Below are 25700 nucleotides of genomic sequence, written 5' to 3' on the forward strand. Positions count from 1 at the left end.
CAATGCCGAGAATGAGAAAGCCGTACTTCCGCCGCGCTGATTGATAGGCATGTTGGATGGGGAGGAAGGACTCTTTGTCTTCGACATCAGACCCCTCCTGCGATACCGGAACGTAATCAATAGCCATTGTGATGGTTATGTCATGCCAAAGACTCAAAGCACCACCGCTTGGGTGCGAAGGGGTTTGTAAATACAGGGATATTAAAGTGCAAACAACGTGCTAGAGCCGTGAGAGGCATAAACTGCAGCAGTCATAGCCCTAGAACTCTTTGTCTCGGCAATAGTACGGCGCTATGCAAGCCACATGGGTTTCCGTGGCACTATGGCACTCTGCAAGGCACTTATTCATTACACAAGCCTTACGAGGCTTCGTCTCGAAATAGTATTTACTACTGTAGTATAAATCCTAGACGTCCTCGGGTTGCTAGTCCTTTAATAAACCACCCTTGGGCCCCAGCACTGCTAGGTACATCTGTATTGTTCCTCAAGGCACTTTACGGCAGCCCATAAAGGGTAAGTAATACAACTAATAGCGCATGAAGTATGTGTAGCATTTGTCCCTCCGCAGAATCCGGCTCCGCCGGCTGCCCGATAATCTACCTCCCTTTTTAAAGCAACGCAGATCTACGTGACAGGACAACACAAACAAATATTCATATTAAGTAGATTTATATTTTTACTTACCCATTTCACAATAGGTCAGTCAAGTTTTCTCTCGAAAAGCTAACCCTCAATATTTTATTATCGACCCCAAAGCTTACGTACTACATTCATAAGCCTTCCAGCCCCTCAAAGGTGAACGTAGGATATCGTACTGTAAATCGGTAATAGATTGTGCCATCTCTCTCGTTTCCGCCGCCCCCTCACTCCACCACGTCCCCTTCTCCTCGTATTCCCTTCTCACTGTCCCTAGCGCGAAACCATGCACGAAATCCCGGTCCGAGAAGGCAAGGCGCCTTTCAGGATCCCATCAATCGACGAGCCCTGTTTCACTTACTACAAGATCATCGGTGACCTATCTAGCGGCACTCCTCCGGTTATTGTGGCTCATGGCGGACCTGGCGTTGGGCACGAGTACCTCCTCACTTTTGCCGATCTCTGGCAGCAGTATGGCCTCCCCGTCGTCTTCTACGACCAGATAGGCTGCGCCTCCTCCTCGCATCTCCCGCAGAAGGCCGGCGACCGGTCTTTCTGGCAGGAGCAGCTGTTCCAGGACGAGCTGGACAATCTGCTGGACCACCTCGAGCTGCGCCGCGATCCCGGTTTTCATCTCCTCGGCCAGAGCTGGGGCGGCATGCTCGGCTCGGCTTTCGCCGCCCGCCAGCCTCGGGGTCTCCGCCGGCTGGTCCTCGCTAGCGCACTTGCGAGCGCGGAGCTTGGCGGCCGCGGCACTCGTCTGCTGAGAGACCAGATGCCGCCCGACATGCGTCAGGCGCTCGACGAGGCCGAGCAGAAGGGCGAGTACGACAGCCCCGCATACAAACGCGCGCTGGACTTTTACTACAGGAAGCACGTGTGCCGTGCCGACCCGTTTCCACCGGCGGAGCTGGTGCCGGCTTTAAAGCACCTGGGCGAGGACACAACGGTGTACCGCACAATGTAGGTCGCGCCTTTCCCCTCTCCGGAACCTTGGGCGGCGGATGCATATAACATAGAGACGGACGTGTATATCCGGAGGAATTTGAAGGCTTAAGAATACGAGCGCGGAGGATCGGAATGATGAGTTCCCCTCTTGTATTTCTCGGAGGAAACCCTCTTGGCTCCTCACCGCGTCCGTCTTGGCTTGATTTCTAATTCTTCTAGGTACGGCCCCTCGCCTCTCACAAGGGATGGTTCGCTCACTAAATGGTCCGTCATTCCCCGTCTCCCCGAGATCACCGCCCCTACCCTCGTCTACAATGGCGAATACGACACCTCACACGACATCACCCAAGTCCCCTTTTTTGAGCTCATCCCACGAGTTCGCTGGATAACGTTTCCGGGTGGCGGCCACATGTGCCATCTGGAAGGCGGGGGGCTCCGAGAGAGGGTGTTGAAGGTCGTTGGCGAGTTTCTGACACAGAAGGGAATCGCCGATGTGCAATGAGTTTCTTCAAATATTCGCGCGATAGGGGATCCACGAAACAATGGAGCACGCTGCGCAATATGTATACCTTTATGTCTCAGGAAGGACTGCGGGTTAATTAGGTGCCATTTTACAGCTGAAAAGGCAAGGCTTAACTATGCTTAAGTACTGATCATATCGGATGGAACCAAAGAGAAATGTGTTTCGGACTGGATCAACCTCCCTGTGATAGTAGCTTCTTCTCTAGCGCGGGCCGCCGGTAATAAGACCGGGCACCCTAGACCGGGACTGTTACAGCCAACGGACTTTGGGAGGTTGACTGAAATCGTGCAGGCAAAATCTAGGTACTTTCCACAGGGACTAAAAGGACTTCTATAGATGTTTCTCTTCTGCTGTTCTTATTCCCGCCTCTCTTGACAATTATACTCTGATTGATAGAGTAGGGGATCGGGCTAGATTCAGATAGAAATACACGCATCCATAGCAACTAATACCCCAAGTGCCTAATGAAGGGCCCGCGTCACCCTGTTCTAGGGGTTACAATTATGCCGCTTTATGAAAGGGGCGGAATCTTGGCCGCCCATCCTCAATGCGGAATCGTTAACTATACGTGAAGTTGTTATATGGTTATTTGTAGCGGCCGGAATGGTACGATAGGTGTACCCTACATCTTGGGATGGGCGGGGGCTTTGCATAAGTATGAGTATGCATACACTTGCATGCCCGTCCGACTAGAAACAGTCGCTAACTGTATTACAACGCTATCTCTACCAACAGGCAAATGTGAGGCCTGCCCCAGCTCCAGGGGCTCTAGCTAGGCCGTCCCCTTGGGTAGTATTCATCCGTAGCTTGTGTCTCGGCCGATGGGTATCAGGCAGGGATTACGTGGCCGGCCGACAGGAGGTCCCCATCTTACCCGGTTTCCATCCCCTTCGGCTCCTTGAGCCCTTCGGCAAGGGTTGTCCATGGCATTCCCCACAGCTAGGGGCACGTAGCAAATAAACGAAGACTATCTAGCCAAGAGTAGACGGATCAGGTAAGAAATAACAAGCTCGAAGATACCGTTAAGCTCGCGAGGCGCAATGCATGTGGATTTCGACGGGCACATTAAGAGTACCTACCATCAGAAGCGGTCCCTGGCCTCGAGGTTCGGAAAGCATCTTCCGCAGGGCTGGGAACTATGGCGCTATTGCCATACACATATATTACTCGTTAGGTTTTAGTTGGTTTGGTATGAACCAACAGGCGAACCTCAACACCCAATAACCAAGCTAGTCGGCGAGAATCCCGTTAGCAATGTAACCAACAGCTTTTGCTGACGCGGTCCGAGCGCGCAACATCGTGACATCCGCATGTGCGTGGTTATTTTACAGGCGAGCGACGCGCGAAAATTCACGGAGTCTACGGAGCTTGGTCGTTGAATCATAGCTCAGTCACGGCGTCTTTCTGCTGATTGACGCCGGGAGACTGATAATCGATGTAATGAGGAAAAGCGATGAGCCACCGCGGCCGAGATCGCCCTATCATGTGGATGTTGCAGTTCACTACTGCGGAACAATAACAGGCAATACGCAAGAAATTACGCCCATATCGTCTCATTGCCCCCTAACAAACGAAAGTGTGAATACTCTCTATGCACACGGGTCCTAGCCACCCAGGCAAATGCTATCCTACACGCATTGTACAACGGCTTCGCTATAGCCTATCCTCGACCACACGTTCCGGATAATAGTCCTTCTGCTTCTGCCACCCCGAGCTCTCTGCCCTATCCTCGGCACATCTGTCAATGGTGACAATCGTGGTCTTGGTGATACCATTCGGTTTTTGTGATAGAATGCTTTCTTCGCTGATATTGTCCGCTAAATTGTTCGGGACCGACCCTTTTCGCGTACCGACCTCCGTCTTCGTTTGGGAATGCAAGTACTTCGACCCCTTCGACCCCTTCGGACCGGTACCATGACCATAGGAGCGGAGGTGGTACGTGTCCTTCCTTTGCGACGAGCCGTACCGGAGTGAGCTCTTCAGGAGATTCTTAAACATCGGCTTCAAGCAGGGGAGGGAAGCTGCGATTATGCCGGTGTTCGTTTCGGCCCTAGGAACGAGTTAATGCCTAACCTCCATCTTACAGTCGGCCGCAATAGCGGCGGCCGAAGAAACACTTACGCGATCCATATTGTCAAGTTGGCGGAATCCCAAAGGAAGTCACCGGTAATACCATAGCTGGATATGAAGGAGGTTTTGACAATAGAGGCCGCACAAGCGCTGCGTCAGATGTTAGCAACATAATAGAGGGCCGGTAGTGTTAGACAGTCCTCACAATAAACCGAGGCTAAGGATGCAAACGAGTGAGGCCTTTGTGCGGGAGTTGATCTGAACCTTCCAGAGCATGGGTATCGGCAGGACCGCAAAGAACACGTCGGTTGCGATGTTGACGGCTTGAGTCAAGAGTTAGCAGCCTGGCTTTTGGGCGAGGGGAGGGAGGGGATGGGGGTAGTCGGAAAGAAGGGCTTCGGGCTATGACTGACTTGCGTTCGCATAACTTAGGCCCTGGAGCGTTTTCTGTGTCCAGCATGTCGTCACGACGCGGTTGTCCCATATGATCGCGAGGTTTTGGCATTGCAGCAGCAGCGTTATAAAACAGACCATTGTGTAGGCCACGAGAAACACCATGGTCCCTTGCAAGATTCGCCTGTATATCATACTCGGGCTGATACGCAGCAGGAAGAATCCGACCGATATTTTCACCATCGGGATAGCCCAGAGGTAGATAGGCTGTGAGATGAAATTCAACTTAAGACCGAATCTGTTGACCTCGGGGTCCAGGTACGCGGCGTGGCGCCCTGCTCCGTAGTGAACCTGGACGATGACGATGCTCATTCCAACCAAGGAGAGTATCTAATCGCAGGTCAGCTGTGGGTCCCCGATGCTCTCGAACATCTATCGCAGAGACTTGTTCGTACCATGGCGACAAGTATGATGTAGTCCTGTCCTCGATTAGCTTGGTGATCTTGATCGGCATGCTGAAGCGGGGAGCGGCCGTACATCTACCCCAACCATCCGAACCATCCGCATGCGCACGTAGAACCTCGCGCACACGACGACCAGCGCAGCTGAAGTTAACGAAAGCACTGCCCCGAGAATCCGCGGCCCTTGGCTCTCGTCGGGCTGGTCAGCGCCGGGGAGAAACGTGGCCGACATCGTTGGGAATGAGGGTCGAGCTGCCTCCACACGAACCGGCGATCAGCAACTCATGAACAGGGGAATCCCATTAATCGTTTGACAAACAGTCGACATTAGACATATATGTATAGAATTTGAAGAGTTGTGGTGAGGCCAGCCACCACTAGTATTGATCTCTTCGTTCCTTGACGGCACCTAGAGAGTCATATGACGGGTAGGAGTGAATTTGACCAAGGCTGAGAGCACACGATTCCTTCCCGCACGCTGATGGCAGGGACTTAGCCGTATCACGAAAATTATTGTATCGTTGTATGACCTGTTTACGGATAGCGTCACCAAATGCTTCAGTCGGCTCCAGTGTCCTTAGCATATATTAGCATAGCGCCGGCCTCGGACTGTAGACTACGGTGCGAATAACGATAGGCCGACAGGTAACTTAGCTCTGCCAAGAAAAGGTCTTATGCGAAGCGACACTAGAACCTGCTTCGGTCCCGTGCCAGGTAGCAGTATCGCGAACATTCTAGCCCAGTCAGTTCTAGATGTCGAGGTAGGTCGGCGACCTTGAAACTATCCGTTGCCCTGCGACGTCAAGCGCAAAACCCGCCTGGGGTAGCGAAGGCGTCACTGGACGGGAAAGGGGAAGAGGGTTGAGCTACCGGGTGGAGATTCCGGTCTATACCTATCACCTCCAATCTCCAATATGCGTCTGTCAGGGATGAGGACGACCCCTATACATGCTCTCAACCCCTCTCGCTTCCTGTGCATAAACCATCCCAACATTTGCTGCGGTCTCATGCACTTCGAATGTCCCCATGTGTCGTTCCACGTGTAATCCATGGCGCTGGAGTCGAGGATCCTACCCCCTGATGTGACTCTTTCGTCCAATAACTTGACATACCGGCGCGCCTCAGTGGGGCCGATGAACGTCTACAGGTGTAGATTATTACTATGATCTTGGGCACTGCGTTGCGTGGATCCATCTGATTGGGGTTAAGTACTCCATGCATATGCTATAGTGCCGGGGTAGAAAGTCCAATGTGCTTTGCGGTATAGAGCGGTCTTTCGAGAAGCAGTGCCTCTCTTTTGCTTGCATTCTTTTTTTTTCGCACCAATACTGAGCGGGACTTTTAGCTAAGGGGAAACGAAAAGGGAAGGAGATAAGAAGTGTTAGACTCCGTGGATCGACCCCGTCTCGACGTTGCGTAGTATTTTAATCTCCGTACCTATAGGAAGCCATAGCCGGGATCGTCGTCGTGAGCGTTGGCTGACTTTCTTTGGGGGCCAAAGCCATACACCGAACACACCGGCCGACAGACTCCAATGTACTAATTCGTGATGTGGATTCCTGATTCGTTTAAAGAGGAGAGAAAAGCCGCAATCTGGTATTAGAGAGTTTACCTCCCTTCCCCATCGACGCTTACCGGTCACATCGTCGTTCCTTTGCGAGGTTATTCTCTCCTTATTTTTTTTCTAGCCCGCTCGCAATCGTTCTTTTTCAGAGACGTATCTAGTTCCACTATGCATTTCAGCCAGCTCGTTTGTGCCCTGCTCGCCGGAGCGGCGGCGGCGGCTCCTACAGCCCGGGATACGATCTCCGATTCTCAGGCCGAACTACAAAGTATAGTTGACCAGGCTGTATCCACACAGACTGAGCTCTTGGATTCCGGGTCTACGACTCCAAAAAGAGGGCGCCAGAAGTGTACTCCTAGCACCATCAGCGTCCGCCGCGAATGGTGAGCGAGACTATTCACTAGGGGGGGAAGCAGCGGCGCTAAAACCAACTCCAGGGGCACGTTAAGCAAGGCCGAGCGCAAAGCCTACACGGACGCGGTTCTCTGCCTCCAAAGACTACCAGCGAGAACCCCAACGAGCGATGTTCCTGGCGTGAGGTCTCGATTCGACGATTTTGTCGCTATCCACATCCAGAAGACGCCGGTCATCCACTACACGGTAAGTAGCTCGAGGCACCAGCCGCGCACCAAGCTTCCCCTAGCTAAACATAGGCGCGTAGGGCACATTCCTCGCCTGGCACAGATGGTTTACGTACAACTTCGAGCAGGCCCTCCGCAACGAGTGTGGCTACAGGGGAACCCAGCCGTAGGTCTCATCCACTTCCACAAGGTGGAGTCGAGGCTAATCTAACTTGCCTAGATACTGGAACTGGGGTCTCTATGCCTCTGATCCAGCCTCGTCTCCCATCTTCGATGGCAGCGACTACAGCATGTCGGGTAACGGCGAGTTCATCCCCGACAAGGGTCCTATCAGCCTGCTGCTGGGTGACTTCCCCCCCGTCTATCTACCAGCTGGTACGGGCGGTGGGTGCGTCACGTCCGGTCCCTTCAAGAACATGCAAGTCAACCTGGGCCCCGTGAACCTGCCGCTCAACAACGGGTCGGTCCTCGTCGGAACCGGGCTTGATTTCAACCCTCGCTGCTTGAAGAGGGACGTGTCGGCCGGCGTCAACTCCGCGTTCGCCAATTTCACGTCCATCGTCAACCTCATTCGCCAAAACGACAACATAGGGGATTTCCAGATGGTCATGCAAGGAGTGCCCGGCTCGGGATCCATCGGTGTGCACGGTGGAGGCCACTGTGAGTTTCAGAGTCTTCACCCTTTACCCCATGCTCCAGCCGCCCAGGCTCATCGGACGAATCATCGGATGTCCGGGAATAGTACCTAATCGCTAACTCGTTTCAGACACGATCGGTGGAGACCCTGCCGGCGATGTTTTCGTCTCCCCGGGCGACCCAGTCTTCTATCTCCACCGTAAGCACTTCTAAGAACTAGTGGTCCCCCCCCTTCCCCCTTGACCCCTTCCCCCTCCCATGTCACATCATACTATCCTGTATACTGCTTCATTACCTTGCCTCTCTCGCTGTTCCAACACCGTGATTAAATGTTCATATTTGCTGATTCTCACGGCTGGACAGACGGCATGATCGATCTCGTCTGGTCATCGTGGCAATTCCTGGACTTCAAGAACCGCCGTGATGCGCTCTCCGGCACGGGCACTTTCCTCAACGCTCCGCCGTCGCCCGACACCACCCTCGACGATATCATCGATCTCGGGTACGCTGGTGGCGGACCGGTCACGGTCAGGGAGCTTACGAGCATTATTGACGGCCCGTTCTGCTACACCTACAGGTAGTCGCCTCGACGCTTCGCGGATGCTGCTCCGGCTTCCTGCAACTGCACCAGCGAGAGAACTCCTCCTCACGCTATCCTGAAGGTTACGCAATTTACGACGTCAATTTCCGCTCGCGCCTCGTTCTGGAAGTGCTGGAAGTGCTAAATCTTAGCGGTTTTCTCTAAGCTATGCCATGTCGGGAGGGTCGGGATGGTCTATTCTCCCGGGTCTTTGTTCCAGGGTGTGCGAAGGTCTCCCCGACTGCTCTGGCCCTATACCCAATAGAAATACCATGTCTTCGACCCTGGGAGAATTGCAATCTTTCACCCCCTCCCTTCTCAAATAGCTATCCCGCTTTCCGGAGCTTGGCCGTTACGATTGTTCCCACGATAGATCTAGACTATTTAATGCTAATTGTGCCAACGCCTAGATAGAAAATTTATGCTATTATAGACTCAACCCCTGTCTTCTGGTGAAGTGATTGGAATGGTGTGATGAGTAATTTCGGAGTCTGGGGTGACGAGAGAACCGGGCGACGTAGTGAAGATGCCTTGGCGTCACGCGAGCTGTAAGACAATACCAGAAATTGTGTTGCATGTGAAAGCTGCCCTGCCTCTTAGGAGCTCTGGAGGTGGAGAGAGAGACTCGGATTCCTCATTGCAACGTGGGAGTAGTTGGCTACGCGGTCTCGATATTTGCTGCTTAACCCCGTCGTTCCAGGTCACACCGAGTTGCAATCAACTAGCTCCTTCAACCTCCTCACGAAACGCTGTGGGTTATCGGTGGGCCTCGGCAGGGTTATATGAAGGAGAAGGAGAGTGGAAACGAAGGCCCACCGTCGGTCCCGTTGGGGGCCATCTCGAATCACTTAGCAGCTGGGCTAAGATGCGCACGAGCGGGAGAATGTCTCCTCCTCAATCTAGCTAAACTGGGCTGAGGAGGCCTTTCTGGCGATGTTGGAACAGGCGTGTGTCGTTCTCCTTCCTTTACGAGGATAAGTACTAAGTCGCAGGCAGGGGTAAACAAGACGGGGCATAGACTCTCGAAGTTTATCCCACCGACAGTTATATCATGGGTTCCAGCTTTTCGTCGCTATTAGTTTCAGCCGTCGACTGAGAGGTATCGTGCAAGTTGTGCGAGTTGTGCATCGTGAAGAGAAAAAAACAAGCATGTATCTCTTCGCGTGTGGACCCTAAAGCGGTAGGTACTCTGGCAGGTTGCCGTCTCCCCCACGCGGTTTTTATGCTTATCTATGCAGATCCTGTCTCACCCACCAACCATCCACCCAAAACGCGCAGCAGAACCGGGAGATCGCGTACCAAAAAGAAATTTAGAGGGATGCGGGGAGAGAGAGAGAGAGAAAGAGAAAGAGAGAGAGAGAGAAAGAGAAAGAGAGAGCAAGGGGGAGAGTCGCCATGGCATACATTGTTTTTCGAGATTCCGACAGCGCGGGTGGCGGGGAAAAGCCGCGCAGCAGAATCCCGACGGCATTCCTGCTCTTTGCCAATATTTATGAATCCGGTGGCGTGGACTCACCAACGGTGGCGCGTTGGTGCCGTTGGCAAGTTGTGTGCTAACTGTGCCGTAAGTAATCTCCCCCATGGGGAGATTTTATGTTGATGCATCCTTGTATCCCGAACTCGGCCTGTCTTAGGTACAATACCACGCGCTACATGCATACCTATCTTCCTACCGAGGTACCTGAGAGGTGTGTCCACACATTCAATCAGAGGGGGAAGCACTAGATCGCATATTTCACCCTACCCGGGGATTTCTCTCCGGAGTCCATGCCACCATCAGAAGCTTCGCTGGAAACACAGGCTGGATGGGGGCTAATTTCGCACTCTGCCAAGAGGTTCGGGGCTGAAGGCGTCGGTGGAAGCGCCTATTCTGGATCTGGTATGGGCTCTGTTGATGTTCACCTGTCGTCGACCTAGCTAGTCTTCTGAACAACGTAGCTGATTGATCTGCAGAGCCGTTCTCTACTCTACCCGACATTACCCCCAGGAATATCTACACCGCCCTCGGCTGGGCACATGCCACCGCAATCAAAACCAAGCCGCCGAACCACCCTCCGACTAGACTGCCTTCGGCTCGTGCTGGTCGTTACCGTCGTCCCCGTCTGACGACCGCGCCGAAGCTCCGTGGTGTCTCCGTCGCAAGCGGCCCGCCTCGTCGTGCTCCTCGTCCCATTTCCCCAGCTCTTGCAGCGGCACCTTGACGAGCCTGTGGGTATTGGCGCCTTCGTTTTCGACGTTGAGAATCTCCTGCCGGATCTCGTACCCTTTCCACTTCGGCAACAGATGCATCCAGAAGACATAGTACAGCGCGCATACGATGATGATGGCGATGCCGACCACGCAGTACGTCGCGTACCAGAACGAGACCTCGCCAGCGTAGGGGCCGCCCTTCGGAGGTATCCATGGTGTCGCTAGGACGTAGACCTGGATCAGGATGTAGAAGATCACGACGATGTGCCACGCCCTGAACTCGGGAGCCGATCGTCCGAGGCGTTTGTGACGGTGCCGGACCAAGTACACCCCGAACGCGAGGAAGAGGTTGAATATTCCATCTGGGTATGCTCTTAAACTGATAACTGTTGGTCCGCTCCGTTAGCACCTCCATTTGCGCTGAGAAAAGTGTCATATACTCACTGAACTGAAACGCGTCGCCTGCGGGAGGAGCAAGAATCATGACCAAGGTCATCGCCCACTTCAAAATATACGGGCCGATCGGGGTCCCGAAAGGCTTCGTCGACACCCAGAATTTGGTGAAGGGGAGTGTGCCTTGTCTACATGGACGTCAGAATCGGTACACGCGCATAGAACTGTCCGCCTTACCGTCCGATCTCACGGATCACTCGCGACTGGCCGATTAGTACGGCAAGGAGGTTCCCGAACGCGCTCAACAAGACCAAAACGTTCAGGGCTTTCTCGGCACCGCCCCGACCGAAGACCGAAACGAAGAAGACCGCCGCCGCGATCTCCCGGGAACTGGCAAACTCTTCCTTCGGCACTGCGCAAACGGCTCGGTTAGCTTTCCCGTGCGGAACGGGTGGGTCATTGGTCGTGCGGCATACCAGCGGCGAAGTACGCAATATTGCAGAGCATGTACAGCAGGCTGACGATGGAGATCGATATGGCGCCGTGTATCTTGAGAGTTCGGATCGGGTTCTTGATCTCGTTGACGAGGTTGAAGGCGTTGGTGTAGCCGGCGTACGAGAAGAGGATGTTCACCAAAGCCACCGCGAGATCGTTACCGTTCGTCGTGGTGCCCTCGAAGGCATTGCGGAAATTAGCACCCGGGTCCGGGATGTGGCTTAAATTCCCGCCCAAAACCACGAGGCCGGTAATGCTTGTGCTGTATTCGCGGACCCAGGTCGTTAGAGCGTTGGGCACACCGAAGGAGGTATATCATACATACAAGATCAAGGTGATGATTTTCAGGACGCCGAGGAAGTTCATTAACCAGAGCGAGTATTTATTGTGAAGTATCACACCTAGACATGTGCATCAGTACTGTCGCGAGCTTCTCACGGTCCAAGAAAAAGGCAACGAACACAAGCTTGCCAACGTGTAGGCCGCCACCGCGACGCCTTTGAGCTGCCAGTCGGTCGGCGTCTGGCCGGCTGCTCGGAACAGATATCGAGCCAGGACTAGGAATCGTCAATACTTGGACCGCACCGGGTCGACACGACAATTACACACCGATGGCGTTGCTGCTGCTAAACGACAGCAGCACGTTGAACACGGCGAAAGTGATCGGGAAGAAATGCTTCGGCCGCGGGTATTCCTGCTCGAGGTACACGACTTCGGAGCCCGACCGATTCGGGAAGTAGCTAGCGAGCTCGAGGTACACGCTGAAGCCAGCGATAGCTAGTAGGACACCGATCGTCCAGTATATCAGGGCGAGGCCGATGGAGCCCGTCCTGTTCAAAATAGTCCCGGCTGAGAGAGCGGAACCCCGGTGTCAGCAAGGTATCGAGCGTGGTTGGGGAATTCCGGGATGCCGGACGGGGGGGAGGTCTTACGAGTTGAGAAGATACCGGTGCCAATCATCTGGTTGACGTTGAGAAAGATCACGGTCAGCCACCCGACGTGGTACCCCAGCGGTGACCTGGACTCGACAGGCGCGCCGGTAACCTCCTGGTAGGACGGCTTCGACCCATTGCCCGCCTTCTCAACCGTGTAGGCGAGGTTGCCGTCGTGGAGGACAGAGACATCGGTGCTGGATACGTTGGCGTCGGCGCCTGCTGGGACCTCAGACACGGTCGGCCGCGACCAGAAGTTAGGGAGCCCCATGGTTAGACGAAAACAGCCTTCCAATTCCGCGCTTTCGTCTCAGCTAGGATCAGCTCAGCTCGAATGGATGGAACCTGGAGGAGAGGTTGGATTGGGGGATGTCGGGCAAGATATATATGTCTCGACTGCCGGGGGGGGGGGGGGGGGGGAGGGAGGGGACGCGCTGTCGCGCACGACGCACGTGGCGAGCAGAAGGGTAGGAGGAACCGCCCAGGATCGTGCCATGCATGGCACAACGGCAAATCGCGAGATGCAATATTTCGAACGGAGAAGCACCGAGCTGGCAGGAAGCTTGACAACATCCGCGGGATTGATGGCACAATTGATCCTCTCTCGTCCCTACCTGACCTTCCACGCAGGCTTCTAGTGTGTCTATTCGGTGACCGGGAGGGGGGTGACCCTCACGGGCTGACGAGCCGAGCCTTGGTAGGCAGATCTAGGCGGGCAGAATATGGCCCTTTTCGGGCGGTCGTGCGCATTCCCGGGGGCCGGGGATAGACGGCTAGACGCGCGCGCGCTCGCCGACCTTCCTAGGTGAGGAGGGCCGAGAATCACGCAATGCTTGATAGCGATGACAACCATGCAGATAATGTAGCCACGATACGACGGGACGATCCAATCCTCTGGGTGGACGAGCAATTGGCCCAAGACCATTCGCGGGTTGGTTGGGCCACCGCAGAGATCCTGGCTGCGTCGTGGGCCCCCCTCCCTCCCCCATCCCGCATCGCATTTCGTCCTATCCCATTTCTCGTCGCGCAGGCCTCTCTCGCGGTAATATCGTGATACTACCCGCTTATCCACGCCCGCCGACGGCTATCCTATCAGGTTTCCGGTCCTAATACACATTTGGCTGATTTGCGCATTTCCTTTTATTCATCCACGCGGAATCGCCTACAATCCACGATAACAACGGCTGAGCTGCATATTTACATCATTTCGTCGCGCAGGAATCTATATAAGCCTACATCCCTGAACCAACTTGTGGGGCAATCTGCATAGGCAATATTCCCACGAAGGATGCTCAGACAGCACGACGGGTGAGTGAAAGGGTTATCGGGATGGCTATATGAAGTGATATAGCGAAATCCCCTCTAACCACGTGCCGTTGCTTCGAATACATTTTTATTTGAGCGCTTTTCCCGAACCTTCTTCTATCAATTCGTTCTATAGGAAGCAGTAGGTTTCTTTTTATTCATGGGCCTGTTAGCGCAACTCCGATCCCTTACCACGCTGCTCCTTGTTGCTCGCACTTCGAATGTACGGCTCGAGGGGGAGGACTTGGGACTCGGGAGTCACGCCGCCATAAATCGCCGCCCATTTGCCCTCTAACGGCTCAGGTGTCGGCCATGCATTAGCCGGATCACGCAGCCATAGGCGGAGGAGATGACGCCTTCGATGCATTTTAGCTCCTCGATACTCGACTGCTCGCTTGTGAGAGGTGTCCGGACGAATTACTTACTGCTTAAGCCCCGCGTTTGTGAACCCGTCCCGGGCGTGGAACAAGGCGAAGTTATTCACGTACTGGATGTCGCCTTTCTGGAAGTGCGTGTTGACGCAGAACTTCTCCCCGAGGAAGTGCAAGGTATCCAGCGCTTCGGCCTGGGCCTCGGTGATGGGCGGGATATCGGGGCTTCGGGGCAGGGCGCCGAATCCGACGAACGACCGGCGGGCGTACTGCAGGGCGATGCGCTCCGGCGTCGAGTCCGTAGCCGGGTGGTAGTACATCAGAGGTCGCGACGTGAACCGCACGGTAGCGTTGGCAAAACTAAAAAGAGAAAGACTGTTAACACGCTGTTAACGGCGTCGAGGCTCCACGGGCGCGGCTTCTGGGCGAGGGGCTAACTTTTCTACATCCCAGTTGGAGGTCAACGTGTGGATGAGGTCCGGACGCGTACGCGCAATCTCGTTGTACACCCTCCACGTGCTAGCGAGCTTGCTAGCGCCGCCCTCGGCAGCCGTTTCGAGGGCGAAGAGGGAGACGATGTCTCCCGAGTCCGTATGGAACACCTGCTTGTCGGTGGTATAAGCTGGGCTGCCGATGATGTCGTCGCGGCCGGTGCCCCTCAGATCCTTGATGTGAGCTAGCGTGACAGAGGCGGGCTTGCCCTCGAACAAGCCATCCTGGCTACCTCTCACGGTGGCGATGTGCGACGACAACCCGACATATAGGATGACGTTGTCCTCGCGCGAGTGCTCGTCGACGCGGAGGCCCCGGACCACGAAGAATCCATGTCCATTGTGGAGCTCGTCAGACAGCCGTCGTAGCTCTGAGTGCAGCTTCGGGAGCGGAAATGTCTCCTGATTGATATAGCCTAGGGGTAGGCCGAGGGCTAGGGGAGAGAGAGAGGACCTGGTCAGCGAAGCGCCTACGGATTGCTGGACGGAACAGCGTGCACTCACATTTGAAATGTTTCAAGGCAAGCTCTAGCTCGTCTAGCTGGCTCTGGTCTAGCACGTAGGTCCAGTTGTACGTCTCCGCGAGCGTCTCGCCCTCCCATACGAGTTTTCCCGTGAGCTCCCGCGGAAGCCCAGGGGGAAGCTGCTGTTGCAGGGCTTCAGACTTGACGCGCTGGTCCCTACGGGCCTCGTACTTCCTATAGTCTGGCGCATACGAGATATCGGGTTGGCCCGGGGGAGCCACGGCGGCGGGGGTGACGTACGCGACGGCGGTCATGATTTCTGGTGCTCTTATTATTGCCTTGGCCCTCTCTCTCTGTCTCTCTTTAGGGATGCGCAATGACCACGCCCACGAGGGCCTCATTTGTATTCTCGTAACTTGGCCAGGATCGTTTCATCGACCCGAATGGCGTCATTTGGAGAGGCGATCACCCATCTCCCGCCGAGCATGGGTGTGTGGCCAATCGCACATTGGAGCTATTCGCATCTCTCTTCCTTTCGGCCTGCATTGCCGCATGACCGGCTAATTCTCGTCGAAATGATACGATACAGCGTCGATGGCATCTGAGGAAATGCTGCGCACCCCGCACACGTTACACCGGATACGTACGCATGTTGTTGGCGCACATCTTCTCTTTGTCCGGGTTGCAGTTGGCGATGGCGTCAGGTGGCTGCGGCGTGGTTTCGACTCCGCAGAGGAAAAAGACGAGAGGAAAAGCACAGCAGAATTTTACATGATGCGTAGCTGCTGGATCACGAAAGTTTAGCTGAGAGACGGAAATTATTCAGTTCTCGCATTCTATTTTTACACTTCCAGGATGGATGTTCGATATGCCATCCACCGATACCCATGGTAGACCCCACGGATAAGGGATCTGCAGCAAGGTATAGAAATGAATTCATTCAATGCAACCCCGATGGAGTTACGTAAACTCGGCGACCCATGAGACCTACATGGGAAAAGATGGGGGTTTAAGGCATCGTTACATTAGCTAGGTACCGCGAATAGCAACGACCATAGCGACTAAATATGACAACAAGACGTGGGACTGGACACGCAGTTGGGCATAAAGACAGGATGAGGCGGATATTCACCCGGTAGTTCACTATTAGAGACAGGGCAAGTCGTTAGGAAATTGGGGGGGCAAAGAAGCGGTGGGGCTTGGCAGAACAGCGGTTTGCAATACGAAGAACTGTGTTACGGACCGCGCTAGAGACTTGTGGAATAGCAGGTTTATTAGGTCTGTTTTTGCTAAAGCTGGCCCATCTCACGAAGAGAGGAAGGATACCAGGCGCAAACCTGACGCATGGGATATCAGGAGTCTACTGAGGGAATGCTCGTGAAATACTAACAACGCTGCAAAGGCGACCCTCCCCTATTTTCTGCCCGTCACGGCCCTGTTTCCCTGGGGCACGTGACTACCTTCTACCTTTGTCATTTATCCCGTCCCGTTCGCAGCACCCCTGGAGGGGGAGGGAGTGTCGCATGCGCTGTGGCCTGCGGGCCGGGGGGGGGTAGGGGGTGGGCAGACCTGGCCGGCCCCGGTCTCGGCGGTTCGCTGGTGGGCGGGGGCGGGGGGGCCGAGGCGGACCCAGCTGAACTCCTGGTCGGCGGCGCGGAGGAGCTCGTCGTCGCAGGCGCGGACGGCGCGGAGGGCGCGGGCGACGTCGGTGGCCTGGCCGGTGGCGCGCCAGCGGCGCATGGCCGCGGCGTGGACGCGGTCGCGCAGGCAGTCGGGCACGTTGGGCCAGGTCAGCACGGCGAGGTGCATGGCGTCGAGGGCGGCGGAGCCGGCGCGGTCCGGCCGCGCCGCCCGCGCCGCCGCGTGCCGCGCCCGCATCGCCGCCTCCCACGACTCGTGCCGCCAGCAGTCGTTGCAGAACCCCGCGTCGAACCCCAGCCGCGCCCGCGGGCAGAACGCGTCCTCCTCCACCCGCACCGCGTCGCACGCGCCCCCCGCCGGCGCCCGCGCGCACCGCGCCGTCGTCATGTGCGACACCGTGTGCCCGCACCGCGCCTGGTACTTGGTCCAGCGCACGCACATGGTCTTGGTGGTTTTTTTTTTTGTCTAGTTTTGTTTCTGAGGTGTGTGGGTTTGGTTACGTGGTTCTGTGCGTGGGAGAGAGCGAGAGAGAGCGCGCCACGAGGTGATGTGGTATGGAGTGGTGGTGCTCTCTCTCTCTCGACGATGTGGGCACGGCTTTTATATGAAGGAGGTAGCTAGATTTTCGACGCCCCAGGTGGAAACCGCGCAGAGACTGTGTTAATGAGGCTCAAGCTGGAAGGCATTGACTTACAGTAGTTGCCACACGCCGTATGCTCGTGACAGGCCGGGCCAGCTACTACTCATGGTGAATTGAACTCAAGCGAGGGGGAAAGTGAGTGGGAGAGGGGTCGGTTTGATTGCTAATCGAGTGGACAAGTTTCAGCAGCTCTGGGGTCCGTGTCGACGGCGGTGACAGCCTCAGAGGACAAACATGAGTATGGCCATCCACCTGGAGTGGTTCCCGGTAACAGTAGGTATGATCGGTCACTTCCGAAGAGGAATAAAGAACCTTGTACGCGGCGAGCGTTCGCAATAGGGGGCAAGGGGATGAATGGCCGGTGAGATATCCTATGGACAGCAAACTGGCCCTTGACCAAATTTCGTCTCGGCCCATAAGTTGAGGACCAAAAGCAGATTACTCTCGACCCTTGGTGGATATCTTGTTTGTTACTTGGGATGATGCACGGGAGTATGGTGGCCGGGACCTCCCTAAGGGTTGGGAATGGGAATAGGTTCGATACGGGGCGAAGGCAGGCCATTTATCGCGGCCCTATATATGTAGTCACCCGAGAGACCCGGCTCGGAACAATAGGCAGCATGACTGAATAAGGGTGGTGTATAGGTACAGACCATCTTATGTAAGTGACAATAGGATCAAAGAAATTGACTAGATGATGGGTATAACAATATCCTAAAATATGGGGATATCCGTTCATAGGTATAAATACATGTGCATCAAAGGGGGGGGATCGATCAGTCGCTGTTGGCATACTTGTAAAGGCCCTCGTCGGCTACGCGGGGCGTTGTGTACGTACCTAGATATATCCACATTGACTGGACCACGTAAATAAACCTACCTACCTACCTACACTTAGCCACCACGGCAAGACGAGTTGTTGAGGTGATGGCTTCATCTAAACTGTACGTGGACACGAGTTCAATTCAACTATTATATGTTTGAGGTTATACTTGGTATATAGCTAAGCGCCTTTTCCCATTCCTTTCCGACACTAGGCCAGCGCCCAGTTTGGCGTCCAGTCGATCTAGGTGCGCGTTAGCCTGCTTTTCGACCTCGCGGCTGTCATTCCGAGGCTGCCTCGCGGCGCACCGCGCCATACGAGCCGAAGCCAGGAGAAGGGGAGGGGGAGGGGGAAACGACTTACGATGTTGGGGTCGATGTTGTGAAGGTCGGCGATGCCGGCGTTGGCGGCGTCGATGGCGACCTCGCGCTTGAGGAGGGCGATGGCGCGCTCGACGCCGGCGGTGCCGTACACGTTGGCGAACATGAAGGGCCGGCCGAGCCCGACGGCGCGCACGCCGAGCGCCAGCAGCTTGACCACGTCGGCGCCGTACCGCACCCCGCCGTCCGCCCACACCTCCAGCGCGTCGAACACCTCGGGCGCCTCGCGCCGCAGCTCGATCGCCACCTCCAGCGCCGACCGCACCCCGTCCAGCTGCCGCCCCCCGTGGTTCGACAGGTAGATCGCCGGCACCCCGTGTTCCACCGCCAGCCGCGCCTCCTCCACCGTCTGGATCCCCTTCAGCACGATCGGCAGGTCCGTCAGCGTGCGCAGGTGATCGTACAGGTCCCACTGCGAGAGAGAGAGAGAGGAGGGGGTGTTAGCTTGCTTCCTTCGTACATTTCAGGCGCCGAACGGGGCGATGTTCTTTATGCTATCCGGGAGGTGATAATATTTCGGGGAGCTTACGGTGATCAGCGTGTACGAGCTATCTCTATTGGGAGTGTCAGAATCAGGCCACCGAGAGCAAGAGATCTGGAAGCCTGCGAACTTACGCGGAGCCGACGCCGTAGCGGGCCGCGCGATGGCGGTTCCCGTCGGCGGCGGAGTCGACGGTGAAGACGAAGGCCTTGGTCCCCGCCTTCTCGGCGTCGCTCAGGATTTGCCGCGTCAGGGTGTCGTTCGAGTCGAGATACACCTGCTGGAAGGTGACCTGGTCCTCCTTCCTGAACGCCGCGATCTGCTCCTGGTTGAGGGTCGAAAGCATCGAGGGCTAGATCCCGGTTCCCAAACCACGTTAGCGTGTTCCTGCGCGTGTGACCTGGCATCGCGTCTTAGATAAGCCGCAGGTGAGATCAATCATACGATGTATAGGATATCCCCAGTCGCCGCGCCCTCGACCAAGCCCTTCTCCCCCTCGGCATTGCCGTACCCTCCACGGGCGCAGGGTGCGATGAAAAACGGTGCGGAGAAATTGTGCCCCAGGATCGTGGTCCTGCCTTGTTAGCAGGAAGGCGGGGAGGGTGGAAAGAGAGGGTGGCAAGCGTACGGGAGTGTCGACTCGATGTTCACGACATCTATCATGGTCCTAGGGCGGAGTGCGTAGCGGTTGAAAACCTCGAGATTGTTCCGGTACGACCACTCCGCCGCGGCGCCGTTGCGGTAATAAGTGTAGTTCCTGGTGGCGAGATACCGACGCGCAGCCGCGTCGAAGTCTGGCAGCCCTACCAGCTGTTCGAGAGGCGGCAGTTTTCCAGGCTCTAAGTCTGCAAAAAACGCATCGAAGCTTGCCTCCGGTTAGCACGCTCTAGTGTTTTTACACCTTGGCAGTTGGGAGGTATATCGCTTACCCAGTGTCCGGCTCGTTGAGGAACGGGCGGGCGGCAAGAGCCCCGCCAAGGAAGCAGAGCGGGAGGAGGGTTGAACGCATCGTGGTTGGACTGTCTGGCCTCGAAGGAGCGGCAAGCGATGGGATGTCTCGCAGGTGAGGACGCTATCGAACCGGAAGTTGGAGACCTGATCGTCGGTGGCGGCCATCCTAGCGTCTTATATCATAACCGCTCACGGCTGCCGCGTCTAGAGCCGTCCTCTTTCCCCTTCATCGTCATGGCTTAGCGCAACCTGACTCATCCGCGGGCGCAGGGGCACGGGAAGACGCCAGATCCGTGTTCTGCGATAGTCTAATCCATAGTAGCCTTTCCACTACCGCCGTCGCTGCTGATTTTCCCCTGCCCTAGTGAAGCCTCTATAGTTAGATAGGTAGGTAGGTAAGCACTGGCTAAAGCGACAGCTCTCTAGTCGTACGGATCTAGCAAGGTCCACCAGGTAGATGTAGCATTACCCTAGCAAATTCTTGCCGTGTACACAGGATAACCCACCAACGATGTCGAACACCTCTGCACTGCCTTACCATTACGAGACCCATCGCCGTAGATTCGGACCCTTAGCGTGCTTCAGTTGCCTGCTACTCTCTAGCTTCGCCCACCTATGCCATCGTTAGGACGAACCCCCCCCGTAACCCAACGGCGGGTTCCTGACCCGCCGACGCAAGGGTAAGTGAAGTTAGGGTTACATTCTACCCGGGGCGGCGTGAGAAGCCGAGTCGGGCTGGAGAAACCAACGCTTCATTGTCGCAATGCAACTATTTTTTGCTTAGCAAGACGCTTACACATAGTATAAAACCACGATGTCCGTCCTTGTGGCCCCTAAGCTATACATCGTCATAACGGGTCCGGGGAAATACATCGATAGGTGCACATTTCCATCTCAGCTCTGTGATAGACAACGAAGTAAAATGTGAGAGCCCTCGATTTGTAAATATAGCAATGAATCTGCGAATCTTGGACCCAAGAGAAGGTTACAGGGAAATTTTCCCATTCCATCCGCGTTTCTAGCTGCATTAAGTGCAATAGCCGTCTACGGATTTATTGCTTCTAACCTTCCTAGGCTGGTTTAAGCTTGGAGGGGTGAGATTACGGCCACTTTCCGCCTGTCAAAACCCGTTGCTTTAGGCGTCTCCTTCATACACCCTTGTTGCCCTATCTAGTTAAGCCGGACTAGGATCGCTCAGGAAATACCGCCCATAGGTTCATCTAGCAAATGCTGCAGTCAAGGGCATCAATATCTCACGCACGCTCCTTAGGCCTTTCTTAATCTTACCTACTTTGGGTGCTGCCGAGGAGTAGGGCCACGCTACGGCCATGCCGATGATGATGATGTACTCCACCCTCCCAGCACATTAGTGGCGGAATATACAATATCAAACCTCAAGGCGTATTTCGCGCGGATGGAGGGAATGCCATTTTTCCCTTGTATAGCACACGGGGCATATACGTGGTGCCTCCGAATTCGGCAAGAGAGGGAATGTGGGTTTTACGCGACAGTGGGAGCTTCGTTCGTGATGGCTGGCTCGACCTGATGACCGGAGTCTTGACACGGCTGCGTGGGTATAAGGCCTACCCCCCGTCCTCCTAACATATGCATGCTGAGGAACAGACGCGAGTCAGCGTATCGGCGGCCAAGGAGGGCGTCCGTTTGTAGTGGCAGGATCTAGGAACCAATCCTCCCACGGACTAAGAAGCTCGGCGTAAGAGGATCCTGAATCTGGGGATAGAGAACCGAATCGAATCGATGTCCTTCATTATCTTCGCCATTATGCCGCATATCCAGAAATCTAACCATCACAATGACAATCACCACGCGAAGCTTTCATTGTGCCACCAAACGTCTCTGCCCTTCTCCACCCAGGCTCCGACGAAGCCCCTCAACTCACGCGCCATCGCCTCCGGCCCGCATACCAATACAGCGACGCGATCCTCGAGTCCTTGCCTGAAAAAGTCGTCGACGACCTTTTCCAGATCAGGCCGCTTTCTATTAAAGGTATCCTGGTCGAGGTTATCGTGAACGCTTCTGGTCAACTCTATACCTTCATCGTCTTCATCGTCTGGGACTGTGGTTTCGTCAGCGGTTGCGAAGACGTCGCCGGTCAGGAAGATATTGAGGTTCTCGTCATCCAGGATGCTTCCTGCGGTGCCCGATACCGGCCATGTAGCATCGCCAGCTTTGCGTACGGCCCATACCATCTGCACTCGTGCTGCCGGATTTTCGTTGGAGATTAATCCTGTAAAACGTCAGCAGCCTATCAAGGCGCAAAGATATTTTCTAAAATGGTTGGGAATGTAGAGAGGCATCATTTTCGGGGGGCGATGGGCACAAGAAGTAAAGGTCGGACGGATGCTTACTAAATGTCAGTTAGTATGTGCGCGAATGGAATCAAGCATGGAAGATACCGACGGCTTGGATCGGGGACGGGATACGTACCGGTACAGCGGCAGAATGAAGGTAGCGCCGACTCCACCGGCTACCAGGAGAATTCGCTGGAACTCTGCGCCGGTCAAGTTCGGGAATTGGGTTGCGCATCCGTAGGGGCCTTCGATGGAGAGGGGTATCTTGGCACCGCCGGCATCGTTTCCCACAAGCCGGGCCAGCGTCTTGGTCATGAGTCCCTTCTGACGCCGCGCAACTAGCGTCAGATCACCCGACTCCTCGTCGAGGGATGCGATGGTAAACGGATTGAACGAAAATTCCAGGAGAGCAAAGTTGGCTACGGAGACGCCGGAGCTGCGGCGGGAGGCGTATGGGATGCTCAGGTAGACGTGCATTCCAGGGTACTTCCGGAAGCGGCTGAGCTTTGGGGAGGGGATATTGACTACGATCTTCATCAGGCTCGTGCCGGGAATAAACTCGAGGGTCGCAGGCACAGTGACGGTGTCAATCTTGCGCTTGACGAGGTCGGCGGTAAGGACGAGGAGAGCCTCCACCACATACTGCCGGCCTCCGTGGTGGGAATGGAAGAAGATCATCGGCGGGAGCATGAACGCTACCAAGATGTGTGTGATGAAAAAGATTCGGTAGGAGTATTGCCGGAGTGCACGGAGAGCTGTGGTGTTCATCAGAGTCATGCCGATGATCGAAGTGAGGCCGAGGGCCGGGATGAGACGAGTGAGCCGCTCGATTACGACGCCATATTGGACGTAAAAGTTCAGATAAAAGCTCGCGTGCAACAGGAGCAGGAAGTATATGACCCAGCCGAGGACACGGTGCCACCGATTGACCTGCTCGTGAGAGGACCTGAAAGCGAGCGCTATCGGGTTGATGCTCTTGAGAGCCAACAAATACTGGAGCGGGAACTGCGAGAGGGCGACTATCCCGAACCGCTTCGTCAAGTGCATGTAGTCTGTTTAGATCGGATTAGCCATCTAGTCGCGGTGACGTCCGTAATTCTCGGAATTAATTCGAGATTGGACCGCAGTCGGCGCGCCGCCGGCGCTACGTCGTGTCGGATGGCCTCAGACTCACCATCGCCAGTCCCGATGACGCACAGGAAAAGAAGCCAGGCGGCCCAGCAGATTCCAACGATGATCTGGTCCCGCTGACCCCACCTCGTGCCCAGGAATACGACGTCGTCGCCGAGCCACCAAGCGACTCTCCGCGACGCTCCGGCCAGAGAGCCGAGGCACGATTGTCGTCGGCGCTTCAGTGCCGGCGAGTGCGGGACGACCGCGTAGTCCCCGCCACCTTCCGTGAGGGCCAATCCGACGAGCCAGGAGCCGAAGCGGTAAAGCAGAAAAACGGCAATGGGGACCAGGGCGGAGAGCTGGGCGCAAGCAGCGTATCGGTCGAGGGCCTGGCGGCGCGCATGCTTCTGCTCCGCGTCCAAATCGAGGAAGTGGTACGGCCAGCCCATTTTCTGTTCCCTTTGGAGGAGGGGTTCGTGCGCCCCCTTCGACCACGGCTCAACTACCTACGTAATTGAAAAGCTGTCAGACCGTATACGGGGCTTCGTCTGCGACACGACAGTCTGGTTACGGTTAGGTATCCCGAACGCGCACAATCCTCTCGAGTTCCGAGATATCCGAAGCGCTGAGGAACTCCGAGGCGGATCTGAGTATCCCAAAGGCGGGCAGAAAGCGGGGTGCGTTTGAGGACGGCGGACTAGGCGTCGATCACCTGGTGCGAGGTTGTCGCCGTCGTGGGGCGTGTTTGGTGTCACCGAAGATGCCAGCGACGGCGTTGATGACAGAGAAGACGAGGAGATACGGGCGTCAGCCACAGCTGTGCGACGGAGGGGCGCCACATAGCCGAATGCTGCTCTCTGCTTGTTCTCTCCGTTTAGACTTGGCTGCGCCCTGTCAAGGGATCCGGACTGCCAAGCCAGTCCGAGAGTCAATGCGGGCCAGAACGTCGACGCTGTGGTGAAAGCCTTAGTGATCACCAGGCATTGTTTCTCAAGCGCCACGAGGGCCCAGATAAGCCTACGCGATCCGGACAAAACGCCGTCTTGACGATGTAGCTAAGACGCGGTGCAGCAATTGACAAGGCGGGAGGGAAGGGAAACGAACATGGCCTGAGCCCGTTAACGGTTGATATGCATAAAAAATCCCTAGCACTTAGCATAATGTTATGCTCTTGCATAAGGCTCATCAGAAACGTTCCCTGGTCACAACCCCTGCATAGCCCCAGGAGCAATACACCAATTCCCACAATTAGGTCTTGGACATGAGCAATTCTGACTAGAGTTATAATGGAAAATAGAGAGTCGAATTCTCACTAATCCACAGCGCAGCTTGTGCCATGGAATGGTTTGGTGGTCTAGTGGTATGATTCTCGCTTAGGGAAAACCTATGCAAATATGCGAGAGGTCCCGGGTTCAATCCCCGGCCAAACCCCATCCTTTTGCCAATTTGGCGGCCGGGTCGACTAAAATTTTCCCTTCAACTTGTTCGCGACTTGTTTTTTCCCCCTTCCTTGACGCGGTCGCTACAGGGCGCTACACGGGCCCGATCCCGCTTCAGCACGGCGATCAACAAAACACGGGCAAAAATTGAAACCGCCAGGGATTAATAATGCAAATGATAGAGGGGAAAATAAAATGAAAAAGCTTCACAACGAAATGCGTTGCATTAGCCGTGAGTCGAACGCGGGGCCCATCGATGGCAACGATGGATTTTACCACTCTGTGGACTTTGGGTTAGTCGTCGGTAATGGGGAATTGTCAAGCGACGATTCCACTCACAAACCACGTTGTCGATTTGGAGACACCCCGGAAACCGATCGATAGGATGCGAGCCGAATATTCCCATCTTATCTCACACTGCCCAAGCCCGTGTGCTCGCAGGCAGATTCGGCACTTGTCGGAGATGCTACGCCGAGTCCTAACAAGTGCAACACGCGACGAGACGTGGCCATTCCGCCCCCAGTGTAGACGCTTCTCTCATAACAGCAAGTAGGTATCGGTTTCCTGCCCCTATATATTCACTGCGTACACATTACCTACATGCTGCTGAGACGATCATGCCTGTGCACGTAGTCGCCGTGCCGCCCTTGTGGGAATCTAAGCAACCCCATCTAGACTGGGCATGGACAGTCGCGAGTTCTCTACACCTGTAAATATAATGAGAATGAGTATCTGCCACGACGGAGAGTCGTTATGAACCGGAGAACTCGCCTTCATCTTCCCATTTCTTCCACTTTACGTAGGCTAATTGTTCCTGCGCCACTCGAAGTTGGGCCCATGTATCATGAAGTACTTGCCCACACACAGAGTCACCATACGGGAAAATA

At 55.3% G+C, this 25700-nt stretch overlaps 8 protein-coding genes and 1 non-coding gene across 9 annotated transcripts; 3 read left to right on the top strand and 6 right to left on the bottom strand.

Moving 5' to 3' along the window:
• The first annotated feature begins 854 nt into the window (after window positions 1–854).
• On the top strand, window positions 855–2323 carry GGS23DRAFT_565002 (proline-specific peptidase). Its single transcript, XM_051516181.1, has 2 exons — window positions 855–1599; window positions 1804–2323. Exons 1-2 carry the CDS (start codon window positions 923–925, stop codon window positions 2084–2086), a joined length of 960 nt encoding a protein of 319 aa, XP_051372407.1. The 5' UTR covers window positions 855–922; the 3' UTR covers window positions 2087–2323.
• A 1380-nt stretch (window positions 2324–3703) lies between these two features.
• On the bottom strand, window positions 3704–5897 carry GGS23DRAFT_565004 (uncharacterized protein). The gene is made up of 6 exons (XM_051516182.1): window positions 5108–5897; window positions 5026–5049; window positions 4591–4960; window positions 4383–4500; window positions 4229–4327; window positions 3704–4157 (listed from the first exon to the last, which is right to left on the bottom strand). The coding sequence occupies exons 1-6, from the start codon at window positions 5261–5263 to the stop codon at window positions 3761–3763; spliced, it is 1164 nt and encodes a 387-aa protein (XP_051372408.1). The 5' UTR covers window positions 5264–5897; the 3' UTR covers window positions 3704–3760.
• Window positions 5898–6529: 632 nt separating this feature from the next.
• Window positions 6530–8656, top strand: GGS23DRAFT_510833 (Di-copper centre-containing protein). The gene is made up of 6 exons (XM_051514550.1): window positions 6530–6978; window positions 7033–7195; window positions 7257–7342; window positions 7397–7836; window positions 7943–8011; window positions 8176–8656. Exons 1-6 carry the CDS (start codon window positions 6764–6766, stop codon window positions 8391–8393), a joined length of 1191 nt encoding a protein of 396 aa, XP_051372409.1. The 5' UTR covers window positions 6530–6763; the 3' UTR covers window positions 8394–8656.
• A 1062-nt stretch (window positions 8657–9718) lies between these two features.
• On the bottom strand, window positions 9719–12881 carry GGS23DRAFT_565007 (amino acid transporter). Its single transcript, XM_051516183.1, has 8 exons — window positions 12403–12881; window positions 12080–12319; window positions 11932–12027; window positions 11796–11871; window positions 11452–11732; window positions 11213–11387; window positions 11027–11163; window positions 9719–10968 (listed from the first exon to the last, which is right to left on the bottom strand). Exons 1-8 carry the CDS (start codon window positions 12671–12673, stop codon window positions 10451–10453), a joined length of 1794 nt encoding a protein of 597 aa, XP_051372410.1. The 5' UTR covers window positions 12674–12881; the 3' UTR covers window positions 9719–10450.
• A 995-nt stretch (window positions 12882–13876) lies between these two features.
• GGS23DRAFT_596204 (Clavaminate synthase-like protein) lies at window positions 13877–15347 on the bottom strand (the record flags this gene model as incomplete). Its single annotated transcript, XM_051518450.1, has 4 exons — window positions 13877–14063; window positions 14133–14438; window positions 14517–15003; window positions 15074–15347. 4 exons carry the CDS (start codon window positions 15345–15347, stop codon window positions 13877–13879), a joined length of 1254 nt encoding a protein of 417 aa, XP_051372411.1.
• A 926-nt stretch (window positions 15348–16273) lies between these two features.
• GGS23DRAFT_620487 (uncharacterized protein) lies at window positions 16274–17113 on the bottom strand (the record flags this gene model as incomplete). Its single annotated transcript, XM_051521107.1, has 1 exon — window positions 16274–17113. A coding segment is annotated over one exon (624 nt), but the record flags the coding sequence as incomplete, so codon positions are not given.
• A 1041-nt stretch (window positions 17114–18154) lies between these two features.
• On the bottom strand, window positions 18155–20458 carry GGS23DRAFT_565016 (uncharacterized protein). Its single transcript, XM_051516184.1, has 6 exons — window positions 19928–20458; window positions 19627–19863; window positions 19443–19572; window positions 19133–19350; window positions 19047–19071; window positions 18155–18929 (listed from the first exon to the last, which is right to left on the bottom strand). Exons 1-6 carry the CDS (start codon window positions 20005–20007, stop codon window positions 18381–18383), a joined length of 1239 nt encoding a protein of 412 aa, XP_051372413.1. The 5' UTR covers window positions 20008–20458; the 3' UTR covers window positions 18155–18380.
• A 1311-nt stretch (window positions 20459–21769) lies between these two features.
• GGS23DRAFT_604723 (metalloreductase Fre8) lies at window positions 21770–23823 on the bottom strand (the record flags this gene model as incomplete). Its single annotated transcript, XM_051519642.1, has 3 exons — window positions 21770–22197; window positions 22387–23313; window positions 23436–23823. 3 exons carry the CDS (start codon window positions 23821–23823, stop codon window positions 21770–21772), a joined length of 1743 nt encoding a protein of 580 aa, XP_051372414.1.
• Window positions 23824–24717: 894 nt separating this feature from the next.
• GGS23DRAFT_t46 lies at window positions 24718–24805 on the top strand. Its single transcript has one exon. It is a non-coding gene; the product is annotated as a tRNA-Pro (tRNA).
• Window positions 24806–25700: the final 895 nt, after the last annotated feature.

Source organism: Durotheca rogersii (assembly GCF_024521655.1).
Source record: "Durotheca rogersii strain YMJ 92031201 chromosome Unknown GGS23scaffold_8, whole genome shotgun sequence".
NCBI classification, from domain to species: domain Eukaryota; kingdom Fungi; phylum Ascomycota; class Sordariomycetes; order Xylariales; family Xylariaceae; genus Durotheca; species Durotheca rogersii.

What these genes read in the sequence shown, in the direction of transcription:
- GGS23DRAFT_565002 (XM_051516181.1), top strand. Translation starts at nt 923, where the DNA reads ATGCACGAAATCCCGGTCCGAGAAGGCAAGGCGCCTTTCAGGATCCCA. An exon ending in ACAACGGTGTACCGCACAAT is followed by an intron (nt 1,600 to 1,803) that starts GTAGGTCGCGCC and finishes TAATTCTTCTAG; the next exon opens with GTACGGCCCCTCGCCTCTCA.
- GGS23DRAFT_565016 (XM_051516184.1), bottom strand. Translation starts at nt 20,007, where the DNA reads ATGCGTTCAACCCTCCTCCCGCTCTGCTTCCTTGGCGGGGCTCTTGCC. An exon ending in CTCAACGAGCCGGACACTGG is followed by an intron (nt 19,864 to 19,927) that starts GTAAGCGATATA and finishes ACCGGAGGCAAG; the next exon opens with CTTCGATGCGTTTTTTGCAG. An exon ending in GCTCGTACACGCTGATCACC is followed by an intron (nt 18,930 to 19,046) that starts GTAAGCTCCCCG and finishes TCTCTCTCGCAG; the next exon opens with TGGGACCTGTACGATCACCT.
- GGS23DRAFT_565004 (XM_051516182.1), bottom strand. Translation starts at nt 5,263, where the DNA reads ATGTCGGCCACGTTTCTCCCCGGCGCTGACCAGCCCGACGAGAGCCAA. An exon ending in TTCGGATGGTTGGGGTAGAT is followed by an intron (nt 5,050 to 5,107) that starts GTACGGCCGCTC and finishes AATCGAGGACAG; the next exon opens with GACTACATCATACTTGTCGC. An exon ending in ATCCTTAGCCTCGGTTTATT is followed by an intron (nt 4,328 to 4,382) that starts GTGAGGACTGTC and finishes CATCTGACGCAG; the next exon opens with CGCTTGTGCGGCCTCTATTG.
- GGS23DRAFT_510833 (XM_051514550.1), top strand. Translation starts at nt 6,764, where the DNA reads ATGCATTTCAGCCAGCTCGTTTGTGCCCTGCTCGCCGGAGCGGCGGCG. An exon ending in ATCAGCGTCCGCCGCGAATG is followed by an intron (nt 6,979 to 7,032) that starts GTGAGCGAGACT and finishes AACCAACTCCAG; the next exon opens with GGGCACGTTAAGCAAGGCCG. An exon ending in TGTGCACGGTGGAGGCCACT is followed by an intron (nt 7,837 to 7,942) that starts GTGAGTTTCAGA and finishes AACTCGTTTCAG; the next exon opens with ACACGATCGGTGGAGACCCT.
- GGS23DRAFT_565007 (XM_051516183.1), bottom strand. Translation starts at nt 12,673, where the DNA reads ATGGGGCTCCCTAACTTCTGGTCGCGGCCGACCGTGTCTGAGGTCCCA. An exon ending in TAGCAGCAGCAACGCCATCG is followed by an intron (nt 12,028 to 12,079) that starts GTGTGTAATTGT and finishes GACGATTCCTAG; the next exon opens with TCCTGGCTCGATATCTGTTC. An exon ending in GTGATCCGTGAGATCGGACG is followed by an intron (nt 11,164 to 11,212) that starts GTAAGGCGGACA and finishes ACGTCCATGTAG; the next exon opens with ACAAGGCACACTCCCCTTCA.